Raw genomic sequence first — 20,031 nt, 5'->3', positions numbered from 1 at the left:
GCAAGGAGCCCGGTGCGGCGCTCCATCCCAGGACCCTGGGATCATACCCAGAGCCAAAGGCAGACCCTTAACGACTGAGCCACCCAGGCACCCTAACATTTTTGTAGATTTCTTAGGATTTTCTACAATTTTGTCAACTGCAGATCAAAGATAGTTTTATGTCTTTCTTGCTTGTCTAGATGCCTTTTATTTATTTTTTCTTTCCTTATTGCACTGATTAAAACCAATTTTGAATAGAAGTGGTGAGAGTGGACATCTTAGCTTCAGTCCTGATTGTGACAGGAAAGCATTTAGTCTTTCACCATTACGTATGATGTTACCTGTAGTTTTTTCATAGACATCCTTTGTCAGGTTGAGGAAATTCACTAATTTTCCTAATTTGCTGAACGTTGTTTATCAGAAACGAATGCTGAATTTTGTTAAATGCACTTTCTGTATCTATTGAGATGATCCCGTGGTTTTTCCTCTATAATTTTTTAATAATTTAGTTTGTTAATCTTGATTTTTGAAATTTTTAAAAAAGATTTTTATTTATTTATTTGACAGAGAGAGATCACAAGTAGGCAGAGGCAGGCAGAGAGAGGTGGGAAGCAGGCCCAGTGCAGGGCTTGATCCCAGGACCCTGAGATCACAACCTGAGCCGAAGGCAGAGGTTTAAACCACTGAGCCACCCAGGTGCCCCTTGATTTTTGAATGTTAAAGCAACTTTGTGTTCCTGGGTTAAACTCCACTTGGTCATGATGCATTGCCCTTCTTAGCATAATGTTGCATTTAATTTTCTAAATGTTTGTTAAGAATTTTTGTGCCATGTTTTACAAGATACTGATTTATCATTTTCTTGTCATATCTTTTTCTGACTTTGGAATTAGGGTGATGCTGGCCTCAAAAAAATGAGCCAGAAGGTGTTCTCTCTTTTTCAATCTTCTGGAAGACTTTGAGGGTAATCGTTACTATCTTTTTGTTTAGTTGTTTGGCAGGATTCACCAGTGAAGTCATGTGGGCCTGGAATTTCCTCTATGGGAAGGTTTTAAACCACAACTTCAATTTCTTTCATAGAAATGGGGCCAATAATGTTATCTATTTTTCCTTATGGAAGCTTTGCTAGTTCATATCCTTCAGGAAACTTGTTAATTTCATCTAAGTTGTCAAATTTGTTGGTAAAATGTTGCTCATAATATTTCCTTACCATTTTAATGTCTGTAGGATTGGTAGTGATGCTTCTTCTTTACTCCCAATATTGATAATGTGTTCCTTTGTGGGTTTTTTTTTTTTTTCCCCTGAGCAATACATCTAGAGATTTATAAATTTTATGGACTTCTCAAAAAACCAGCCTCAGGTTTCATTGATGTTCTCGATCATTTTCTATTTTTCTGACTTCTGTTTATTATTTCCTTTTCTACTTACTTCAGTTTAAATTCGCTCTTCTTTTTATAATTTCTAAAGGTGAAAGCTGAGATATTGGATTTGAGACTTTCTTCCTTTCTAATGTAATCACTTAATGAAATAAATTTCCCTTGTGCTCGCTTCGGCAGCACATATACTAAAATTGAAATAAATTTCCCTTGAATCACTTCTCTAGTTTCATCCCACAAACTCTGATATGTCATTTTTAAAAAAAATTTTCATTCAATTCAAAATATTTTCTAATTACCTTTGTGATGGCTTCTTTTGGTCCAGGGGTTATTTAGAAGTGTGTTGTTTAGTATGAAGGAGTTTCCCCGATACCTCTCTGCTACTGATTTCCAATTTCTCTCCATGACGATCCAAGAACATACTTTATATGACTTGAATTCTTAAAAACCTTTATTACATGTGAAGCAAGGCTAGAGACCCACGGAAGCCTGTTGGTGGGGGGAGGTGTGATCTTTATCATGAGGCCCCAGAGGGTGTTAAGCAGATAGGGGATTTTATTTGAATTGTGTTTGATTGGCCTGCCATGCATTGGATTTGATGGGGGAAAATGGGTGTGCATGCGATGGGAAGCCTGTGGCTTGAGGCTTCTGAGTCATCCAAGGAGAGTGGGCAGGTGTCTAGAGGGTCTGGCTCTTCTGGGAAGGTTGTAGGAGTAACTCTGTGACACAGATGTGGGTGTCAGGCCTGGGGGGGCGGGGCTGGAGGTGAAGGTGAGGAGCTTGATGTGTGGGAAGGAGCTCTGGACTGGGAGCCTGGCCACCTGGCCAGGGCTCAGCCATGTGACTCCAAGCGTATCCCTCCACCTCTTTGAGCTTTACTTTTCTTACCTCTAAAGTAGGTGGTCAGCCTCCATGATCCCCCAGTTCTATCAACAAGGGCTGCTACCAGCACAGGGAGGAGGGGTTTTGTGTGAATTAGGCAAAGGTGACCCCTTGAGTTAGACACCAAGGGGGCCCCTGTGATGTAAGAACTCAAATGAAGACCCAGTGTGATGTGTTCCCTTGACATGTAAGGGAAACCAGGAGGGTCTCAAATGGCTGAACCCCACTCCTGCCCCACCTGCTCCTGTAGATATGGTCCCATAGACAACAGCACTTCTCATCAGGCAACCAGGGGCCATTCCTGTTATTCCTGAGGAGGGGGCCTCAGTCCCCTGTCAATGGGTGGGATTCCTCAGATACACCAGTCACATCCTCCCTCAGGAACCAGCGGTCACTCTGCAGGCTTTGTAATGCCTCTCATGGCCCCCGGTAGTTCCTGCTGTTCCCATGGGCTGCAAAGGCAGCAGGTTCTACGTGTTGGACTGTGATTTGTGCTAAGATCTGTTAATCCTGTCACACATACACACACACACACACACACCCCAGTAGGTTCTGTGATTATTTCCATTTTACAGATGAGGACTCTGCAGATGGTGAGGGAGGGGCTGGGACTCCGGTCTGTCCAGATCTTTCCGTTTGTGTCCTAGGATCCCCTCTGGGAGCCCGGAGGTGAGAAATCTGCAGCTTCCTTCCAGTTCAGTGAAGCGAGTCTGGAGTTTTGAGTGAAGGTATGAAGATGGGAGCCTGGCGAGGAGGGGACAGAACCCATCTTATGAACCGGCCGGACTCTGCAGAGCTGAGGTTGGGTGGGGAGGTGGGGGACAGAAGTGAGTGGGAAAGCAGCCCTCAGCCTCAATGCTGCCTCTCACCCCGGCCGCCTGACCCCAGCCACGCCAGGCCCTCGGGTTTCTCCAAATTGCCTCCTTCCTCCACTGGAGAAGAGGTAATTCCCTTCATGGGGATCTTCAGCCAAAGGGGCTCCATGCAGGCAGAATTTCTAGAACCAGGTACTCTCTGTAATGACCACCTCTTGCCGCTTGCCCTTGGCTGCTGCCGATTTCCTAGAATAATCAAAAGACAGAGAGTGGCGTTGTGCGGTGAGATGGCTGGAGGGCTTGGAGGGAGGAACTGGGGGATGGAGTCTATGAGCAGGTAAACTCCATGGGATTAGGGATGGATTTCCCGCCATGTCCCCAAAGCACAAGATAGTGCCTGGAAACACAGTAGGTGCTCAAAAAAGTGAAAGAGTAGGTTAAGTCCCGTCTTCCCTGCTTCTGAGCTGAGCATCCTTGGGTAAGTTACGTGACCTCTCTGTGTCTTCATTTCCTTGGCCATGAAACTGACCCCAACAGCACTTTGTGGGGTTGTTGGGATTAAATGAGATGCTCTCCTGACACAGGAAGGGCCCCCTGAGAACCAGCTGTTGGTATTACTATTTTTTAAAAGGTTTTATTTATTTATTTATTTGAGAGAGGAAGAAAGAACCAGGAGGAGTAGAGGGGAGAAGGATGAGCCGACACCCACTTGGGCGTGGAGAGCCCGATGCGGGGCTCACCAGGACCCTGAGATCATGACTGGAGCCCAAGTCAGGAGTGGGATGCTCAACCCCCAGCCATTAGCATGACCTCGGTTCCCTCTCAGCGGCCTGTTGCCGCTGCACGACCACCTTCACCCAGGACACAGCAGCCTGGGGCCTGCGCTGTGGGCCCATCACTGTTCTCGGTGCTTTAATAGAATAACTTTAACTCAAAAAGTGGTCTTTGAGCTTGGGTGGACATTTTGTTCCGTTTTGTTTTAAACCCATTTTACAAATGAGGAAGCGGAAGCATCGTGGTGATTCAGGCCACAAGATAAACTTGAGGAATGTTCCCTCGTTTCTGTTCTCTCAAAGGATGGCGTGAGGGTAGCAGAGTGTGTTCCAGAAACTGAGCTCTTGATCCCTCTGGGCCTGGGATTCCTTGAGGAAGACTGAACTAGGGCGGTCAGGGTCAGGCTCCAGCCTCGTGGGTGAGTGCGGTGAGGGAGGTCAGTGCGCGTGCGCGGCGGGGGAGGAGGGATTCAGTCCCAGAAGAGTCTGGCTGCAGAGCCTGGTTCGTAGCCTTTGAATTTCCCTGCCCAAGGGACGAGCGCTTTCTACCTGGGAGACCTTGAATTGTCCCTTCATCTCTCTGAGCCTCTAGTAAACAGGGTTGGAAATAGTCTCTTCCTGGCTGTGTTGTGGCTGTGATTACGTGGTTTCAGATGCAAACCGTGATGCCCACTGGGTCGCTGCCCCGAGGCACCGGGGATGCTGTCGGCTCTTGGAAAACTCAGGCGGCTGGTGTCATCTCGATGACCAGCCCAGCTCCAGCCTCTTTGTCTAGCACTTCTCCCGGATCCTTGGGCTCTCCTGTCCCGTCCCCCACATCCACAGCCCTGCCCAGCTACCTCCTGGAAGCCCAGCCCTACTCCCAGGGTGGCCAAGGATCACTCACAGGTTCTCCAGGTCCTGGATGGTATCAGGAAGTGGGAGTCCCCGGGTCTCCGGGAGGAAAAACAGGAGGATGAGGCTGGACACGATGGGGGTGACACCGTAGGAGACGGGGGCCAGCAGGGGCACGGCCTGGCGAGTCATCCTGACTAGGGGGCCCATCACAGCCCCTAGACGACCTACCGACTGCAGGAAGCCGTCTGCTGTCATCCTGTGGGTGGAGAGGAGGGCCCAGACCTTCGTCACCGCTGCCACTTTCAAGAAGGAGGCTTTACTGGGTGGGTGGAGAGGAGGGGGAGGCATTTGGCTAGGCCAGGATGTGCCAGGGGAGGGAAAGCGGGGTTGAAGGAGCTCTACTCCTCAGAGTCTCCTGACACTACCTCCTCCACGGAGCCCTCCTAGATTTTCCCACCCTCTGCTTCCGAGAACATCCAATCCAGAGTCCTTCACGGACTCTCAAGGACCCACCCCATTCTCCCTGGTCTGCTGTGCTGTTCCTGGATGCCCAGCCCCTCTCTGCCCTTCCCCTGCTGGCCTTTCCAGGGACACCCTTTTCTCATGCACCCCGGGGTCTGGCCGCCCCTCCCGGGTGCAGTGCGCCGCTCAGCCTACCGCAGTGTAGTTGGGTAGAGCTCGGGCTTGTAGACACTGATGGAGGTTAAGCTTATGCCAAAGCATCCCTTTCCCAGCACGGCGAAGACCACGCGCACGGTCTGCAAATCTGGGCAGAGGAAGATGGGGACAGTGGGGTCTGCCTGTGGGGTCCCCAGTCAGCCCGGAGCGCCCCTGCCCTTGACTGTGCCCAGGGGCCCCACGGTGCTGACTTGGTGCCAGGCTGCCCAGGGTGGACAGGGATGTGGGTGCAGAATGACATCACAGTTGGGGGGCTGGAGGTGGGGGGGCAGGGCCAGAACCCAGCCCAGCCTGGGGTGGGCGAGCCTGGGGCAGGCAAGGTTGGCTCTCGGAACTTCTCCCTCCAGTGTCCCTGGGGCAAGTCTCTTTGGGACCTGGGTATGGCTCTTCTGTGAAGGAGAGGGTCATGACAGGTCCTCCACACTGCCCTTGGTCTGCTCGTGGGAACGCTGGTCCCGCCGCTGGCTTTCGTGGGGAGCCCCAGCTAGAAAGCCAAGCCTCGCCTTAGCTTTCCCTCCCACACATTGTAATGACGAGTCTCCTGAACTGTCACACACCTGTCGCGGCAAATTTTCCCCAAGCACTGCCTTGTATGGGAGGTGGTCCCTCTGCCTCCCTCCCCGTTTGGCTCTTGGCCCAGAACTTGGGATCCCCGCCCTTCGACCCGCCGCCCTGCTTTGAGCCATAAATGGAGACTGAGAGGGTTTTCGGGGCATTAGAGTTTCATTCAGAAAGAAAAGAGTAAGACAGGGGCCCAGGGGCCCTCGCCAGCAATCTGCACACCCCAGCTTCCCAGGCTTGGTGTTCCTGCCTCACTTCAAGCAACCTAGAGCGTCCAGCAGCTTCCCCAGCCCCTCCTCCCACCTTGGGACCAGCCTCGGGCTTGAAGTCTGATCCCAGCCCTGGACTGGTCACTGGCTGGCTGAGACACCTGAGGCTTCACCTCTCTGGACCTTGGTTGCCTTAGGGGGTTGGTGGGGGACCGATGGGGGGATTCGAAGCCTGAGGTGATGTGGCAGGTGTAGGCTTGGGTGCAGCTTGCACACAGGGCTGCAGGGGTGCTGGGCTAGGTGGCAGGAGAGGGGAAGGACCCCAGGAGGCCAGTACACCAGGCTCTCAGCCGCTCAGCCCCCTCAGGTCGACCCCGCCCTGCCTCACCTTGTGGGACGAAGATGTTGGCCAGGATGGAGAGGCCAGCCATGGCCTGGAAGCTGGCCAGCGTCATGCGGTGACCCAGAAAGCTGAGCAGGAAAGTGGTGGTGGCCCGGCCCAGTAAGTCCACAGCTCCAAAGAGGACCTGGAGGAGGAAGATGTCACTCCCCAGGTTTTGCAGGTCGAGGACCAGCCCATAATAGGAGATCATTTGGGAGAAACTGCAGGGCAAAGCCAGAAATCAGATCCCTGCCACACGAAGGAGAGGGCACACACCTGGGCTGTCCCCAGGGACACAGGCTGTCCTGAGCAGGTCACTACCGGACCCCACAAAGCCTTTTGGATGTCGGACAGTCTCTCGAGAGTGGGACTGACCCAGGAGAGACAGGGTAGGCTTCATTCATTCTGCCTTAGGCAGTCACCTCTCAGGCTCGTGGCCACCAGTCGACCACCAGCCAGCGGGGACACATAACTCTCCAGGCTGATGAGGCTCTGTGGGTCAAGCCGAGCTCCAAGTCTGGCTCTAGCATTCTCTGGCTTTGCTTCCAGTCGCGGCCAGAACCATTACCTGGCGCAGCTCTAGTGGTCATGAACCTGGGCGAGTCTCTGCCCTTCCCTGGATACCAGTTTCTTTATCCTGAAAGATGGGTTCATCGTAGAATGAGGTGGGCTGTGTTGTCCCAAAAGAAAGATACTTTCCCAGTCTCTGGGAATGTACCTCTTAGCTGGGGAGATCATCCCATGACATAGGCCAGAGGGACGGCTCAAAAGGATCACCCCTGCTCCTTGAGCCCTCCATGGGCTTGTGGGGGGTGCTGCAGTGCCCGTACCCCTGGGACAGCTCCCCTGCCCCATCTGCTTGCTTCTCTCCTCAGCTCCCCTGCCCTGCCCTAGCCTCCCCACCCATCCACAGGAAGGGATCCCAAGAGCCCCCTGCAATGAACTTCCTGCTTACTGACCTGCACCCCAAGTCTGCTGGCAGGAAGGTGGGCAGGGGGGAGGGGTAGAGAGTGGACACGGGGCAGACTGCCCTGCCACAGACCCCCCAGGCTCCCCAGTAGCCAAAGCTGAACCTAGAGTAGCGGGATTTCCGTAGTTTGGAGATTAAATCTGGGTCCAGTGATGGCCATGTTGTGAAATTATTTGCTACCACTTTTCAAATCAGTCCCCAGCCTGGCTTCATGGACACTCCCCTTGGGCCACACCCCGGAGTGTAGCACTCAGCCAGACAGCAAGATACCAGCTGTAGACTAAATAAAGCTGCAGTCCCTGGCTTTTCTCGAAGTTTGTGGAAGCCCCGTGGGGGAGGGGCTCAGCTCCACTCAAAGCAGCCAAAGGGGTTAATGGTAGAAGCCCAGAAACCCACCAGGTTAGCAGCTTCCCAGCCTGTGATCTGAATAACAAAGGATGCAGAGGAGCTCCTGGGAGAGCTGAGGAAGCCTTGAAGGTTTTGAAAGAATGGCCCCCTCCACTTTCCGGGCACCAAGCACTCCTTTTCATTTGTCAGAAAAAACGTAAGCCAGGGCAAAAAAAATAAAAAGCATTTGATCCATTCTCTAAGGTGTAGCAAATATTTGCCATTGGAATCCATATGTGGTTAAATATAGCAGAAAATAAAACGTTTTCCTGATCTTTAGTTTCAAGATCCTGTCTCCATCAGACCTGACCCTCACTTGTCATTATGGTCCCTGCAAGTCCCTTGAACTGAATTTGTTTTATTAGGAGCCTTCTCCTGCTCCCAGGTGCCTGTCGGGGTGCTAAGAAGGGGCCTGCTGGGGAGTCCGTGCTCAATGTGGGACCTGGGGGTGCTGCAGTGGGCAAGGAGGGGGCTCAGCCGAGGTTCAAATGACTGTTCTGTCATCTTGGGTGAGTTACCTGCCCGGCTGGGCCCTGCTGTCCCAAGGGTGGGGGGTGTAGTGAACTTGGGTTCCCCAAGCTCTAGGGGCATAGACTCACCTCCAGTCTGGGCTTCACCGTGCCCCTGTCCCTGCCCTTCAACTGGTTTCCCAAAGGAGCCCCCATAGCCCCTCCCCAGTGCTGGCTGGGACTCCTGCCTCCTGGGGGAGCTGCCTCCCCGGAACAGAAAGGTGTTTCTCGAGGAGGCCGTGCAGGAGCTGTCCCCCATCCCCACCCTGGAAATGACCTAGGCCGTTTTTTAAGCGACAAACTTGAGCAATTGAAGCCCCAGGAAAGCACAAGGGCCAACAGCAAGACCACCCGGATAAAAGCAAACAGATCCATTGGGACCCACCTCAAAACAGCCACTCGCTGACCTGTTGGCTGCTTGCAACTGGGCACTGTTAGCAAGAAAGGAACATTCCACTCGTTCCCTACCTCTTCCCCTCCCCCATAACTACAGTCCCGTACCCTCCCCAACCCCACCACCCGCACCACTGCCACCTGGCACTCAGTGTCTCCTCTGCTGTCCTGCCTGCCGCTCCCTTGCAGCGAATTCAATAAACTTCTATGTCTTTTGTTCTGCCTTGGGTGACCACTTACATGGCCCTGGCCACCGGCCTCCACTGACCATCAGGTGGCCCCACGGATGCCGCCAGGCTCCCCACTCAGCCCTGGCCCTGGGAGGGATGACCAGGGCGCGTACCTCACCAGGAACATACAGCAGCTTCTCCAGCGGAGCGTGGGCACGAGAAACAGGTCCAGCACCGACCTGCGGGCCTTCACAGAAGCCACCTCCTCCTCCATGCTGGCTGTGAGCACCTGCGGTGAGAACAGGACACAGTGGGGGGGGGGGGGCATTGGCCCTGCCCTGCCCCCAGGCCAGGGAATGGTGCCCAGGTGGGCAGAGTGATGGGAGGAGCCCAGCCTGGAAACTGGAAAGCCTGGGGGTGGGAGCAGGGACACGGAAACAGAAAGATCTCTCTCTGTGGGAGATCTGCCTTTGGCTCAGGTCATGATCCCAGGGTCCTGGGATCAAGCCCCATATCAGGCTCTCTGCTCAGCGGGAAGCCTGCTTCCTCCTCTTTCTGCCTGCCTCTCAGCCTACTTGTGAAGTCTGCCTCTCAAGTAAATTAAAAAAAGAAAGAAAGAAAGATCTCTCTGGCCCCCCACTGCAGCTGGCCTCCCACCCCCGGCAGAGCTCCCTTCTGCACACAGGGAGTCAGTCTTGTGTCCCAGCTCTGACTCTCTTAGCTGCGGGCTACGTGCTACCCTCGGCAGCTCCTAGGCAAACCCGACCACCCGCCTTGCCCCTCATGGCTGGCACCAGGGTCTGCCTCGTACCCCAGCCACACGGGCTCCTCACTGTACACAAGTGCCCATTCAGATTCTTCCTGCACCTCTGGGCCCCACCCTGTGTTCAGCTCACTCTTGGTCAGCTCACCTCCTCCTGGAAGCCTTCCCTGATCCTCCCAACCCCAGACTGAGTTTTCTTGTTTCTACTGCACATCCTCCCACACCTGCTTCTTGAAAGAATCGCCACCCAAGCAGCACATCCAGTTTCCCCCCAAAACACCGAGAAGCCCCGTGAGGTCACTATGCAATGCACGTGGTTGAAAGCCCCTGACAAGCCAGCTGGGGGAAGAGTGTCACTTCTGTCGCCAGAGTGGGCAGTGTTGAAGTTGGCGGCGATAAGGCATCTGTGGCTGTTGTCTCCCTGCTATGTCCCACATGTCACAAACAGGGGCTCTCACCTCGACGGTCAGTGACTTGGTAGCTTCCTTGTGGCCGTTTATCCTGGCCACTTTTCTGAGCTCCTGGAGTGCTCGTTCTGGTTTGCCCGTGATAATCAGCCAGCGGGCAGACTCCGGCAGCCACCTGGTAAAGACCCACATGCTTACCTGGGCCCCTGCACTCTTCCAGGATCCTGGGCCCTCCTCGCCAGGTTGGGAGGGGGATGCGGGCAGCCGCTCCCCCAGCAGCAGCGGGAGAGAAATGGCAGCCAGCTGCTGTCCCCTCGGCACTGCTGGTGCCAGGGCAGGAGACTGGCAGGCCCCCACGGCTCGAGAGAAAAGGTAGGTCCCCATGCCTGGCTGCCCTGTGCCACCCCATCTGGCTTCCCAGCAGTCAGGGACTCACGTGTGGCCAGTGCACGGGCTGCCTGGGTCTATGGCGATGCGGAGCCCGTTTCTGTGACAGTGCACAGTGTACTACATCCCCAGCCAGAACTGAGTGGTTCTATAAAAGTAGCCTGCTTCCTCCCAGCCTCAGGGAAACGGCAGGGAGAGTCATCTCCTGGGTGAAAAGGTCTGGCGTTTACCCAGCCTGGAGGGCTCAGCCCTGTTTGCAGGGAAGTGCAGTGGTTCAAAGAGCCAGCCTGCCTGGGTTCAAATCCTGCCTCTGGTGCTTACCAGCTGTGTGGCCTGGGGCAAGTCACTGAACCTCTCTGGGCCTCAGTCCCTCACCTGAAAATGGCGGTCATTGTATCACCTTCCTCGTGAGAAGAAGTGAACACACATCTGGTATGACCAACAGCATCTGGAATGCACCCCACACAGGTGACCAGAAGGGCCGATTAAGTGTGTTTATGGGATGTCCTCCACCTTGCTCACTGATTCTGTTGCTGTGCCAAAACTCTGCGTAGTCAGTGGCTTTTGATCTGTTTTCTTTGCTGATGTGTCCCCATGACCTAAAACTGCGTCTGGCACGGGGCAGTAAATGCTGGAGAAGGAATGAATGAGTCCTTGCTACTCTCCGTACCGCACAGCAGACTTACGGGGTGCAGGTGTACTCAGCCCCGGTGCACAGACACGACAGAACGGTTGAGGTTATGAGTTTGTGTCTGTTTCCCTCTCCCTCACCCAAGCACGTGTTTCCAGATCTCAGGGCATGCTACGGCAAATAACCGTAGTAATTGTCTCTTTCCATACCCAGCGCCAGTCTGCACTGACCCAGGTACCTGCAGGCGGTCGGGCCAGTGACGCGAAGGAAGGGGTCCGGCCGGCGGGGGCAGCTGGGGCTGAGAAAGGGAAGACCTGGGGGCCGGCTGGCCGGATGGGAGCCTCATACCTCGGGCTAAAATGCCCACCCCGGAACTCTGAACCCCGAGATGTTTCTCCTGAGCAGGGGCACCGCACACATCCTTGTCCTCCGTGGCTCTCAGCCCCTTGGATCCATGCCCGGTCAGGGCGGTGGGGTTGAGGGGCACCCTGGCCCTCCCGGTCTCCCTCCTAGTGAGTGACGTCCTCCCCAAGGGCAAAGGTCTCACACTGTACCAACCAGGAGATCAGGAAGACGGCAAAGAAAGGCATCGATACGGCTGTCTGGAGAGCCCGCCAGTCCCGCAAGGTGAAGGCCAAGGCCCCCAGAGCCATCTGGCCCAGGCTATAGGAGCACCCCAGCACTGTTACGGTGACGGCCCTCCTGCGGGTTGTGGTCCACTCCACCACTGAAACGTGATGCAGACAGGCAGGTAAGGCCCACTTGGTGGTCTCGGTCCCTGTCCCCTCCCCCTCCCCCATCATGGCACGTATTGCCGAGGGAGGGACTCACTGAGCGTCGCCGGGATCATGATGATGCCGGCCGCTCCAAAAGCGCTCAGGAACCGGAGGCCACAGTAGATGAGGAAATTGGAAGCGAAGATGGTGCCAGTGTTGGCCAAAGCCACCTGCAGGCAGCACCAGCTCAGCACCGGCTTCCGCCCGAACCTGGATTGGAACACAAGCACCGTGGGGGCCTGGAGAGGGGCGCTGGGGACTTGGGCCTGGGGGTAGGTGCTTCAAGGGAAAGGAGGGTTCGAGAGGGTGGGGCACCTGTTGGGGCCCCTCGGTACGGACAGCACCTGCTCCCCACCGCGGATCTCCCAGGAGCAGACTCCGAGTCTGCCTGTTATAAAAATGGCAAATGCTTGGATTTCAGGGCCAACATCACCTCAGGGTGAAGTATGGGCTCTGGGCACCCGGGTGGCTCAGTCGGTTAAGTATCTGCCTTCAGCTCAGGTCATGATCTCAGCGTCCTGGGATCGAGCCCCGCATTGGGCTCCCTGCTCCGTGGGAGTCTCCTTCTCTCTCTCCCTCTCTCCCTGGCTTGTGCTCTCTCTCTGACTCACTCACTCTCTCTCTCAAATAAATAAATAATTTTTAAGAAAATTTATTTATTTGACAGATCACAAGTAGGCAGAGAGGCAGGCAGAGAGAGAGGCAGAAGCAGGCTCCCCACTGAGCAGAGAGCCCCATGCAGGGCTTGATCCTAGGACCCCGGGATCATGACCTGAGCTGAAGGCAGAGGCTTTAACCCACTGAGCCACTCAGGTGCCCCAAATCTTTTTTTTTTTTTAAGATTTTATTTTTTTATTTATTTGACAGAGAGGGAGATCACAAGTAGGCAGAGAAGCAGGCAGAGAGAGAGAGGGGGAAGCAAGCTCCCTGCTGAGCAGAGAGCCCAATGTAGGGCTCAATCCCAGGACCCTGAGATCATGACTTGAGCTGAAGGCAGGGGAGTAACCCACTGAGCCGCTCAGGCGCCCCTCAAATAAATAAATAAAATCTTAAAAAAAAAAAAAAAAAGAACGGGCTTTGATTGAATCACTGTTTTGTATACCTGAGACTCATAGTACAATGCATGTTAACCAAATGGAATTTAAATAAAAACCAAACAAAGATGGGCTCTAGGCATCAGAAGCCTGGGTTTTGAGCCCAGCTATGTCCTGCCTGGGTGACCTTGGGCACAGGACTCAGTGTCTCCGAGCCACAGTTCCCCTGTCTGTGCAATGGGGGGGTGTGTGATGACGGCCTTACAGAGCCGTGAAAACCGTGATGCCGAGCAAGGAGGCGGCGCGCCCGGGGGTGGAGCGCACATGGCCTTGGGCAAACCGGCCAGCACATGGACCAGAGCTCCCGTGAGACCACCCGTGTCGGGCCCTCGGACATCTACCAGCATACCCACCGTGCTGCTCCAGCCCCAAGGCTGGCTTAGCCCGAACCATGGCCTGCCCTTGGCCAAAGCATGCGTCGGTCCAATGGGAGAGATTCGGGCGATGGTTGGCCTGCCTGTCTGAGCACTGCCCAGGAACAAGGACATGTGGCCCAGACCCAGGGCGAGGGCTGGATGCCGACACCGGGCCCCGACGCCAGGCTCCCTGGGTAGGCTGCAGACTGATGGTGATTTGGCTTCCAGCATGGACAGCCCCAGGGGAAGGAGCCAGAGCTGCATGGCAGCTGTCCTCTGAAAGTGCCACCTGGACCACGTCCTTCCCTGCTGCTCGGGCCCCCCACCATGCTCAGGATTAAATAAGGCCCACCGATGATGATGATGGTAGCAGAGCCTCAACAGGAGGAGCCCACACCACGCCCCGCCCGGCCCAAGGTCTGTCTGTGATTGATGTCCTTCATGTGATTAACCCACAACAGACCCTCGGACAGAGCCAGGTCCCCAGAACAGGAAGAGGAGACATGGGAAGCAGCACACCCGCCTTCTAGGGAACCAGGGAAAGAAAGGTGGGGAGGGAACCCACGGGCCAGACCCAGAGCCCACAGGGTGTGGCAAAGGCGGGAAGCTGTTCGTGTGTTCACTGAATAAGGATTGGGTGCCTGCCACGTGCTGGACGCTGGGGACCTGGGGATGCCGTGCCCCTGCCTTCTGGGAGCTATGTCCCCGGGGGACGCCCCCGATTGACCAGTGAGTGAGCACTGTTAGAGTAGGTGCAGCGAGCAAGGACAGAAGGCACGATTAGGGGACTCATGGTGCCGGAGGACAGGGCGGGGGTCCCGAGGCCCCTGGTGGGGCCTCCTGCCTGTGGTGGGAAAAGGCTGCCTAGGGCTGAGGTCTGCGCACCGGGCACAAAGAGACCGGGGAACAACCTTCAGAATGAGGCTCAGCCACCAGCCACTGACCATGGGCCCCCTCCAAGCTCTGCAGCCAGGATGTCCAGGGCGCCCCAGTAAGGGCCTGCATGGGTGTGGGGGAGAAGCCAAGGGCCAAGCAGAGGTGGAGGGGGTGGGGAGCAGGAACTGTCCTCAGTGCGATGGCCCTGGAGGACCTCAGGCTGGCATCAACCATATCCACATAGAGGATTTCGCAAAGTTACTCCGAATGGAGGAAAGAGACCCTCAAGGGGGCCAGGGCCTGCCCCAGGCCAGAGAGGCAGGTGGCTTGGGCAAGGGGAAGGTATGGAGAAGAGGGGCCTGGGGCTGGATCTGCAGGGGCGGGCAGGAGACCAGGGCTGGCTCCCATGGTTAGGGGTGTGCCATGGGCGGGGGGGGGGGCGGTTTTCCCAGATGGAGTCCGGTGCCGAGGGGTTGGGCTGGCGGTGGGGGTCACGAGGCCAGCGTTGGCCCTAGCAAATGTGAGGCAAATGCTCCTCCACCTGGAACCTCAAGTCGGGGTGGTGGTGGGGGCAGTGGCCAAGAGAAGGGACGGGGCTAGGTCCTGGGGGCACCTGGGTGGCTCTGTAGGTCAGGGGTCTGCCTTCAGCTCAGGTCATGATCCCGGGTCCTGAGATTGAGTCCCGCATCCAGCTCCCTGCTCAGCATAGGCGCCCTGGAGCCTGCTTCTCCCTCTCTCTCTGCCCTTCACCCCCCACCCCCCACTCAAGCTCACGCACATGTGCACGCTCGCTCTCTCGCTCTCTCTCTCTGAAATAAATAAATAAAACCTTTAGAAGAAGGAGGAGGAGGAGGAAGAGGGGGCTGTGCAGCGCCCGGCACAGAATGAGTACCTAGGAAGGTTGGTGTCTCCAAAGGAGAGAGTGTGGTGTTTGAGGGGATCACGCACAATGTAGCTTAATCTGGCATGGGATTCTTGGCCATTCTTGGCTGCTCCCTGGGGACCTGGGACTCTCGTCTAGACCCGGAGAGCCCCATCTCTCAAGGAATGTGGATGTTCATGGTCCATTTCTGTACTTCTGTCCCCGTGGAGCTCATTCTGTCAAGGAGAAGCCGGCGGGGAGTGAAGGTACTCACCGGTCAGAGAGGAAGCCCCAAGAGATGGACCCCAGCAGGACCCCAGCCATGTAGATGGACTGGCCCATGGGCTTCAGGCCCTGGTTGTCACATACTAGGTCCCACTGGAAGAGAAGGAGGGCACAGCAGCTGGGCTCAGGGGACACAGAACAGTGGGGCCTGGGCGGCAGAGGGAGACCCAGGTTGGGAGTTCCCAGCCAGGAGCACCTGGTCAGCCTAGGTCCTGGGGGTGGTGTCCCTCGAGCCAGGCGTTAGAGACGGGACTGGGTGTGCTGGGGTTGGGGGGCTCCGCTCTCTCCTCCCAGCCAGCTGCACGGCACGCACGTGACTCAGCCGCTCTGGGTGCGCGGGGGTGGGCAGTGGAGCGTGGTGGCTGAACCACAGGCTGCAGTTCTAACCCTGCGGCTGGCTGGGGGAGCCCGGGGTTTTCTGCACCTGCTGAGCCCGGTTTCTCATGCAGAAGGGGGGCGGTGCAGCTGCTTCCCTCGCAGGGGCAGGGCCGCTGGGATGAGCAGAGAGGGCTAAGTACATGCGACTGTAATTTCTGAGTGCTCCTGCCGGGGTCCGCGCATCCATGGCCCCAACACGCCCCACTACGCAGTCCTCCACCAAAACCTGATGGCTTCGCTCTGTTTCGGCCTCTCTAGCCGGGGCCACTGAAGCAGGAGCCCCCTGTCCCCACAGGGCAAAGTGATCACTGGAAAATGCCAAGCAGATCCTTGCATTGTGGCCTGGCCCCTAACTCCTTGTGCCCAGACACAATGGACCTCCTTCTGCACCCCAGACCTGGACTCTTGTCCCCACTGGGCTCTCTCTGCACCATCCTTGTCTCATCCAAGTCTCCCCTCCAGAGAGGCCTTCCCCACTTGCCTCTCAGCCCTGCTCCCCGGACCTGCTTTCCTCCTGGGTAGCCGCAGGACAGGCCGTGATGGAGACCCAGCTTCTGGCCCCTGATGGTCTGTCTGGGCTGAGGCCGCTGCTGGAGTGTGTGAGCTGTGTGTCCTGGCCAACTTATCTCCCTCACTCTGCTTCTCTTTGTTCCTTCCCAGACGCACACAAGGCCCCCTGCTCGTGAGCTCGGAGTGAGACTAGGGGGAAGAGCCTCTAGAACAGTGCCTGTCACTGTTCCTTTCCTGCAGGGTTAAATGGTGACCAATTCTAAAATTCCTCTAAGTCTTCCTGCTTATCCTGGAACTCGGGCCTCGGATCAGGGTCCGGGCCAGCATGTGTTGAGCAAGTCGCCTCTAATTCAGTACCACTGCTGGGAACTTCCAGGCATGGGTGGGCGGCCATCCCTGGGAAGCCGGGTCAGAGAGCCGTGGGGTCGGCAGGGGGGAGGCCCTTACTTCCGACACGATGGTGGAGGTGAAGGTGCTGCGGTCGTAGACCCAGCCGTCCACGCACAGCTCCGTGGCAGCCTCGCTCCAGTTGGTGGCCGTGGCGTTGGGGTCCAGGAGCTGCCACTGTGGTTGGCGGAAGCGGCGACACTGGTGTGGCTCACGGTGGAGGCCCGGTGGGATGGAGACGGTCAGGAGGTCCTTAGAGCTGAGGTTTGCGGGGGCCTCGGAGCTATTGTCCAGCATGCGGACCCAGCAGCGGTGGCCTGGGACGGCGGCCAGGAAGTTCTCTATGAGCATTTGCGAGGGCACCAAGATGGAGGGAAGGAGGAGAGTGAGAACTTGCAGGGCCTGGAAGAGGCCCACTCCCCCTGCTCGCTCCAGGAGCTCGGCGAAGGCCATGGGCAGAGCCGCAGGTGGCCAGGGCAGCTGTCCCAGAGGTCAGGGAGCCCGCGAGTATCCGACCCTCTAGCAGCTGCCGGGACCCTTGCAATCGGGCCTCGCTAGCCTGCAGCTGGTTGGGAGAGCCGGCTCGCAACCGGTTAGTCAAGTCAGTCCTGAGACGCCCCAGATACTTTGAAGAAACTCCCCCTTACCCTGTTTCAGGGAATGACGCTTGGGTGCCCCACCCCTCTGGAGAGGGGACATCAGGGACAAAGCTCACCGTCCCCAGGCTGCCTGGGGCCTCCGAGGCGCTCTGGTTCACCAGCACCAAGAGTAAAAGATCAAGCAGGTGTGGAAAAAGAAAAAAAAAAAAGGATGCACTGAGCTGTGATGTTACTGCGCTCCAGTCGTGGAGGAAGTGGCACCCGGCAGTGACCTTGGTTAAAGTTCAATTTCACCGTGAGCTCCCAGGCAGGAAAGTCAGGTGCAGCTACTGAGGGAGGCTTTGGCAGCTCTCTGCTGGGGGCCTGCGCACATTCCTAAACGAAATTTTCAGGTCCCTCTCCTGTGGCTCTTTAAATCAGGAAATAGTTGGTTTGCGTTTCAGCCGTGCTGGACGAAGATTCAGGCCATTTGGCTACAGCACAGAGGTGGGGGACTGGGCAGGGTCCTCCGTAGCTGCCCCCACCCCCGCAGGCTGCAGGGAAGCAGGTGGGATCCCAGCACCAGGAGGACCCAGGCCTGGGCTCATTCCCTCCTTACTGCGCGCCTCCGGCCAGGCAGCCCGGGAGACCAGCTTGCAGACTCACTATTTTGGGAAGCTTCTATTTCCAGGTACCAGGTTGCGTTTATTAGACTGGAAGCTCTCCCAGGTGGAAAGCAGGGCTGTGATCCCTTGACATCCATTTGAAGCCCCTCTTGGGCCTGGCGCTGAGCAGGTGTGCAGACCAGGAAAGTGAGTGAAGCCATACCTCCCTGACCCAGGGTCTAACTCTAGCCCAGCCTGGCTTGAGGAGGGATGAAGGCAGCCCCGTCACCCTGCACCCTGGGTGAAGCCAGCCACCTAGACTGAGCCTCTTCGTAGCAGCTGCTCCTGGCACTGGGGGCTTGCTGTGTCCAGCTCTGGGCTGCCCGTGCAGTCCGGACCCTCTCCTTCTCTCCTCATAGCAGCCCTCGAGCCCTTGGTGCGAATTCCTCCAGACACGGAAACTGAGGCTCAGAGAAGGTAGGCAGCTTGCCCCAGGTAACACAGCAGCGTGGGGATTAGAACAAGACACCAAAGCCAGAGCTCTCTCTCTGAGGCCCCTGGCCGGCTGCCATGTGGCCTCTGGCCCGTCATGGACCAGATCCCAGCAAAAGGCTGGAGTTCAGGATTGCCATCAGACTTAGGGCCAGCCAGGGAGCCGGCAGTCATCTCCCAGGCTAGGAGAAGAGTGGGCTGAGTCAGTTCTGGAGAGAAGTCTGACAAGTGCTGGAAGTGTGGGTGAGGTACGGGTAGGCATCTGGACCCTGAACTTCCCAGAGGCTTGGAGAATCCGGCCACTGTGACACCCAGCCAGGGGGCCGAGGAGCAAGGGGTGGGGTCTGGGCCTGGATTTCAAAGCTGGCTCTGTGGGCAAGAATTCATTATGAATTTCATTTTATTTCTTAAGATTTTATTTATTTACTTAATTTGTTTATGGTTTTATTTTATTTAAGATTTTCTTTAGTTTTAAGGTTATATTATTTTATTGATTTCTACTTATTTGTTTATGAGAGAGAGAAAGAAGCAGACTCCCTGCTGGGTGGGGAGCCCAACATGGGACTTGATCCCAGGACCCTGAGATCATGACTCAAGCCTAAGGCAGACGCTTAACCCACTGAGCCACCCAGGCGCCTCTCCTTGTGAATTTTAAAATAGCGAATAGAGAGAGGTGTAGAGAAAACCAACCCAAATTAGAGCAGGAGGCCATGAGCGAGGGGCCGATTAGGCACAGCCCTAGTCCAGAAGCCCGAAGGCTGAATCTCACATGGAAAGAACTGGGCTTTATGCCATGTTTTTGCAAATAGCATCTTCACAAGGGAAGGCCTGGCCCCCGGGGGGCAGTGACTTTGAGGCCTCCCATCTCCGGCCCCTGATTTCTGGCCCATGCCAGGAGGTGTTCCCATGTTGGTGGCAGCCTGGCTCAAACCTGAGCAGGGGTCAGAAACCACAGGAGTGCTGGCATTCCACAAAGGGAGGCCCCAGAATTTTCATTTACAAATAAGCCCCCAGGTGATTCTGGTGGCTGGGACCCACCCTGGCCTCACTTGGAAAATTGGAATTCTGGTCTCTATCTCCTTCTTCTATATGCGTAAAAAATGTTCTCTTCTCCCCTGCCCTTTGCTTGTCATGGACGCCCCTAGGCTTTGCTTACAGCAGAAGGTCAAACCTCCCAGATTTGCCAGAAGGCTCCCGGAATCTCCAACTGACTGTGGGTTCTCAGGCCAAGGAATTTTTTAAATTTGGGTTTTTGATTTTTCTGGGGCTGCTTGGGGGCAGGGCTTGGTGCAGCTGTGCCGCCACCTGCTGGTCATACCCGGGACTGCAGAATTCCCAGCCCCTGGGGCATTCTGGCCTGGGCATCCTGGGGGTCCAAGGGTTCCCAGGTGGAGCGCGCCCAGGGGCGCAGGGGAGAGACACAGGCAGCCTCAGATCATAGGCGCCAAGTTCCAGAGTGTCTTGTTAATTAGTCTGACTTTTGCCCCCCTTTTTTTTATGAGTGAGGTTGAGCAACTTTTAATATATTTTAAGATGTATTTGCATTTCTTTTTTCTATGAACTGCTTCTTCACATCCATTACAACTTTTTGATTGCAGTTTGTGGTTTCCATACAATTTCTATAAGTCCTTAGGTATCAGGAAGGTTGGCTCTTGGCCTGTGGTGAGAGTTGCCAGTATTTTTTCCAGTCTGTTTTTCGATTTTGTTACTGTGCTGTATTTTTTTT

The 20,031-nt window shown here is 55.7% G+C and overlaps 1 protein-coding gene across 3 annotated transcripts; it reads right to left on the bottom strand.

Moving 5' to 3' along the window:
- Nucleotides 1–1,790: 1,790 nt before the first annotated feature.
- Nucleotides 1,791–17,398, bottom strand: SLC22A11 (solute carrier family 22 member 11). 3 transcript variants are annotated; one of them, XR_006601732.1, is made up of 11 exons: nt 16,691–17,261; nt 15,345–15,448; nt 11,938–12,092; nt 11,665–11,833; nt 10,140–10,263; nt 9,092–9,207; nt 6,496–6,710; nt 5,317–5,425; nt 4,709–4,915; nt 3,104–3,295; nt 1,791–2,978 (listed from the first exon to the last, which is right to left on the bottom strand). XR_006601732.1 is itself a non-coding variant. In XM_045064337.1 (11 exons), the coding sequence occupies exons 1-11, from the start codon at nt 17,327–17,329 to the stop codon at nt 3,232–3,234; spliced, it is 1,596 nt and encodes a 531-aa protein (XP_044920272.1). In that variant the 5' UTR covers nt 17,330–17,398; the 3' UTR covers nt 1,791–3,231. The 3 variants fall into 3 exon arrangements, 2 of the variants coding, with proteins under 2 accessions (XP_044920272.1, XP_004770207.1); XM_045064337.1 differs by adding an exon at nt 17,278–17,398 and having other exon boundaries at nt 1,791–3,295; nt 16,691–16,971; XM_004770150.3 differs by having other exon boundaries at nt 1,791–3,295.
- Nucleotides 17,399–20,031: the final 2,633 nt, after the last annotated feature.

The sequence above is a fragment of the Mustela putorius genome, unplaced genomic scaffold (assembly GCF_011764305.1).
Source record: "Mustela putorius furo isolate JIRA1106 unplaced genomic scaffold, ASM1176430v1.1 tig00000127_pilon_pilon_pilon, whole genome shotgun sequence".
NCBI classification, from domain to species: domain Eukaryota; kingdom Metazoa; phylum Chordata; class Mammalia; order Carnivora; family Mustelidae; genus Mustela; species Mustela putorius.
Note: the sequence above shows the minus strand (reverse complement) of the source record. Positions and strands in the feature narration are given on the sequence as shown.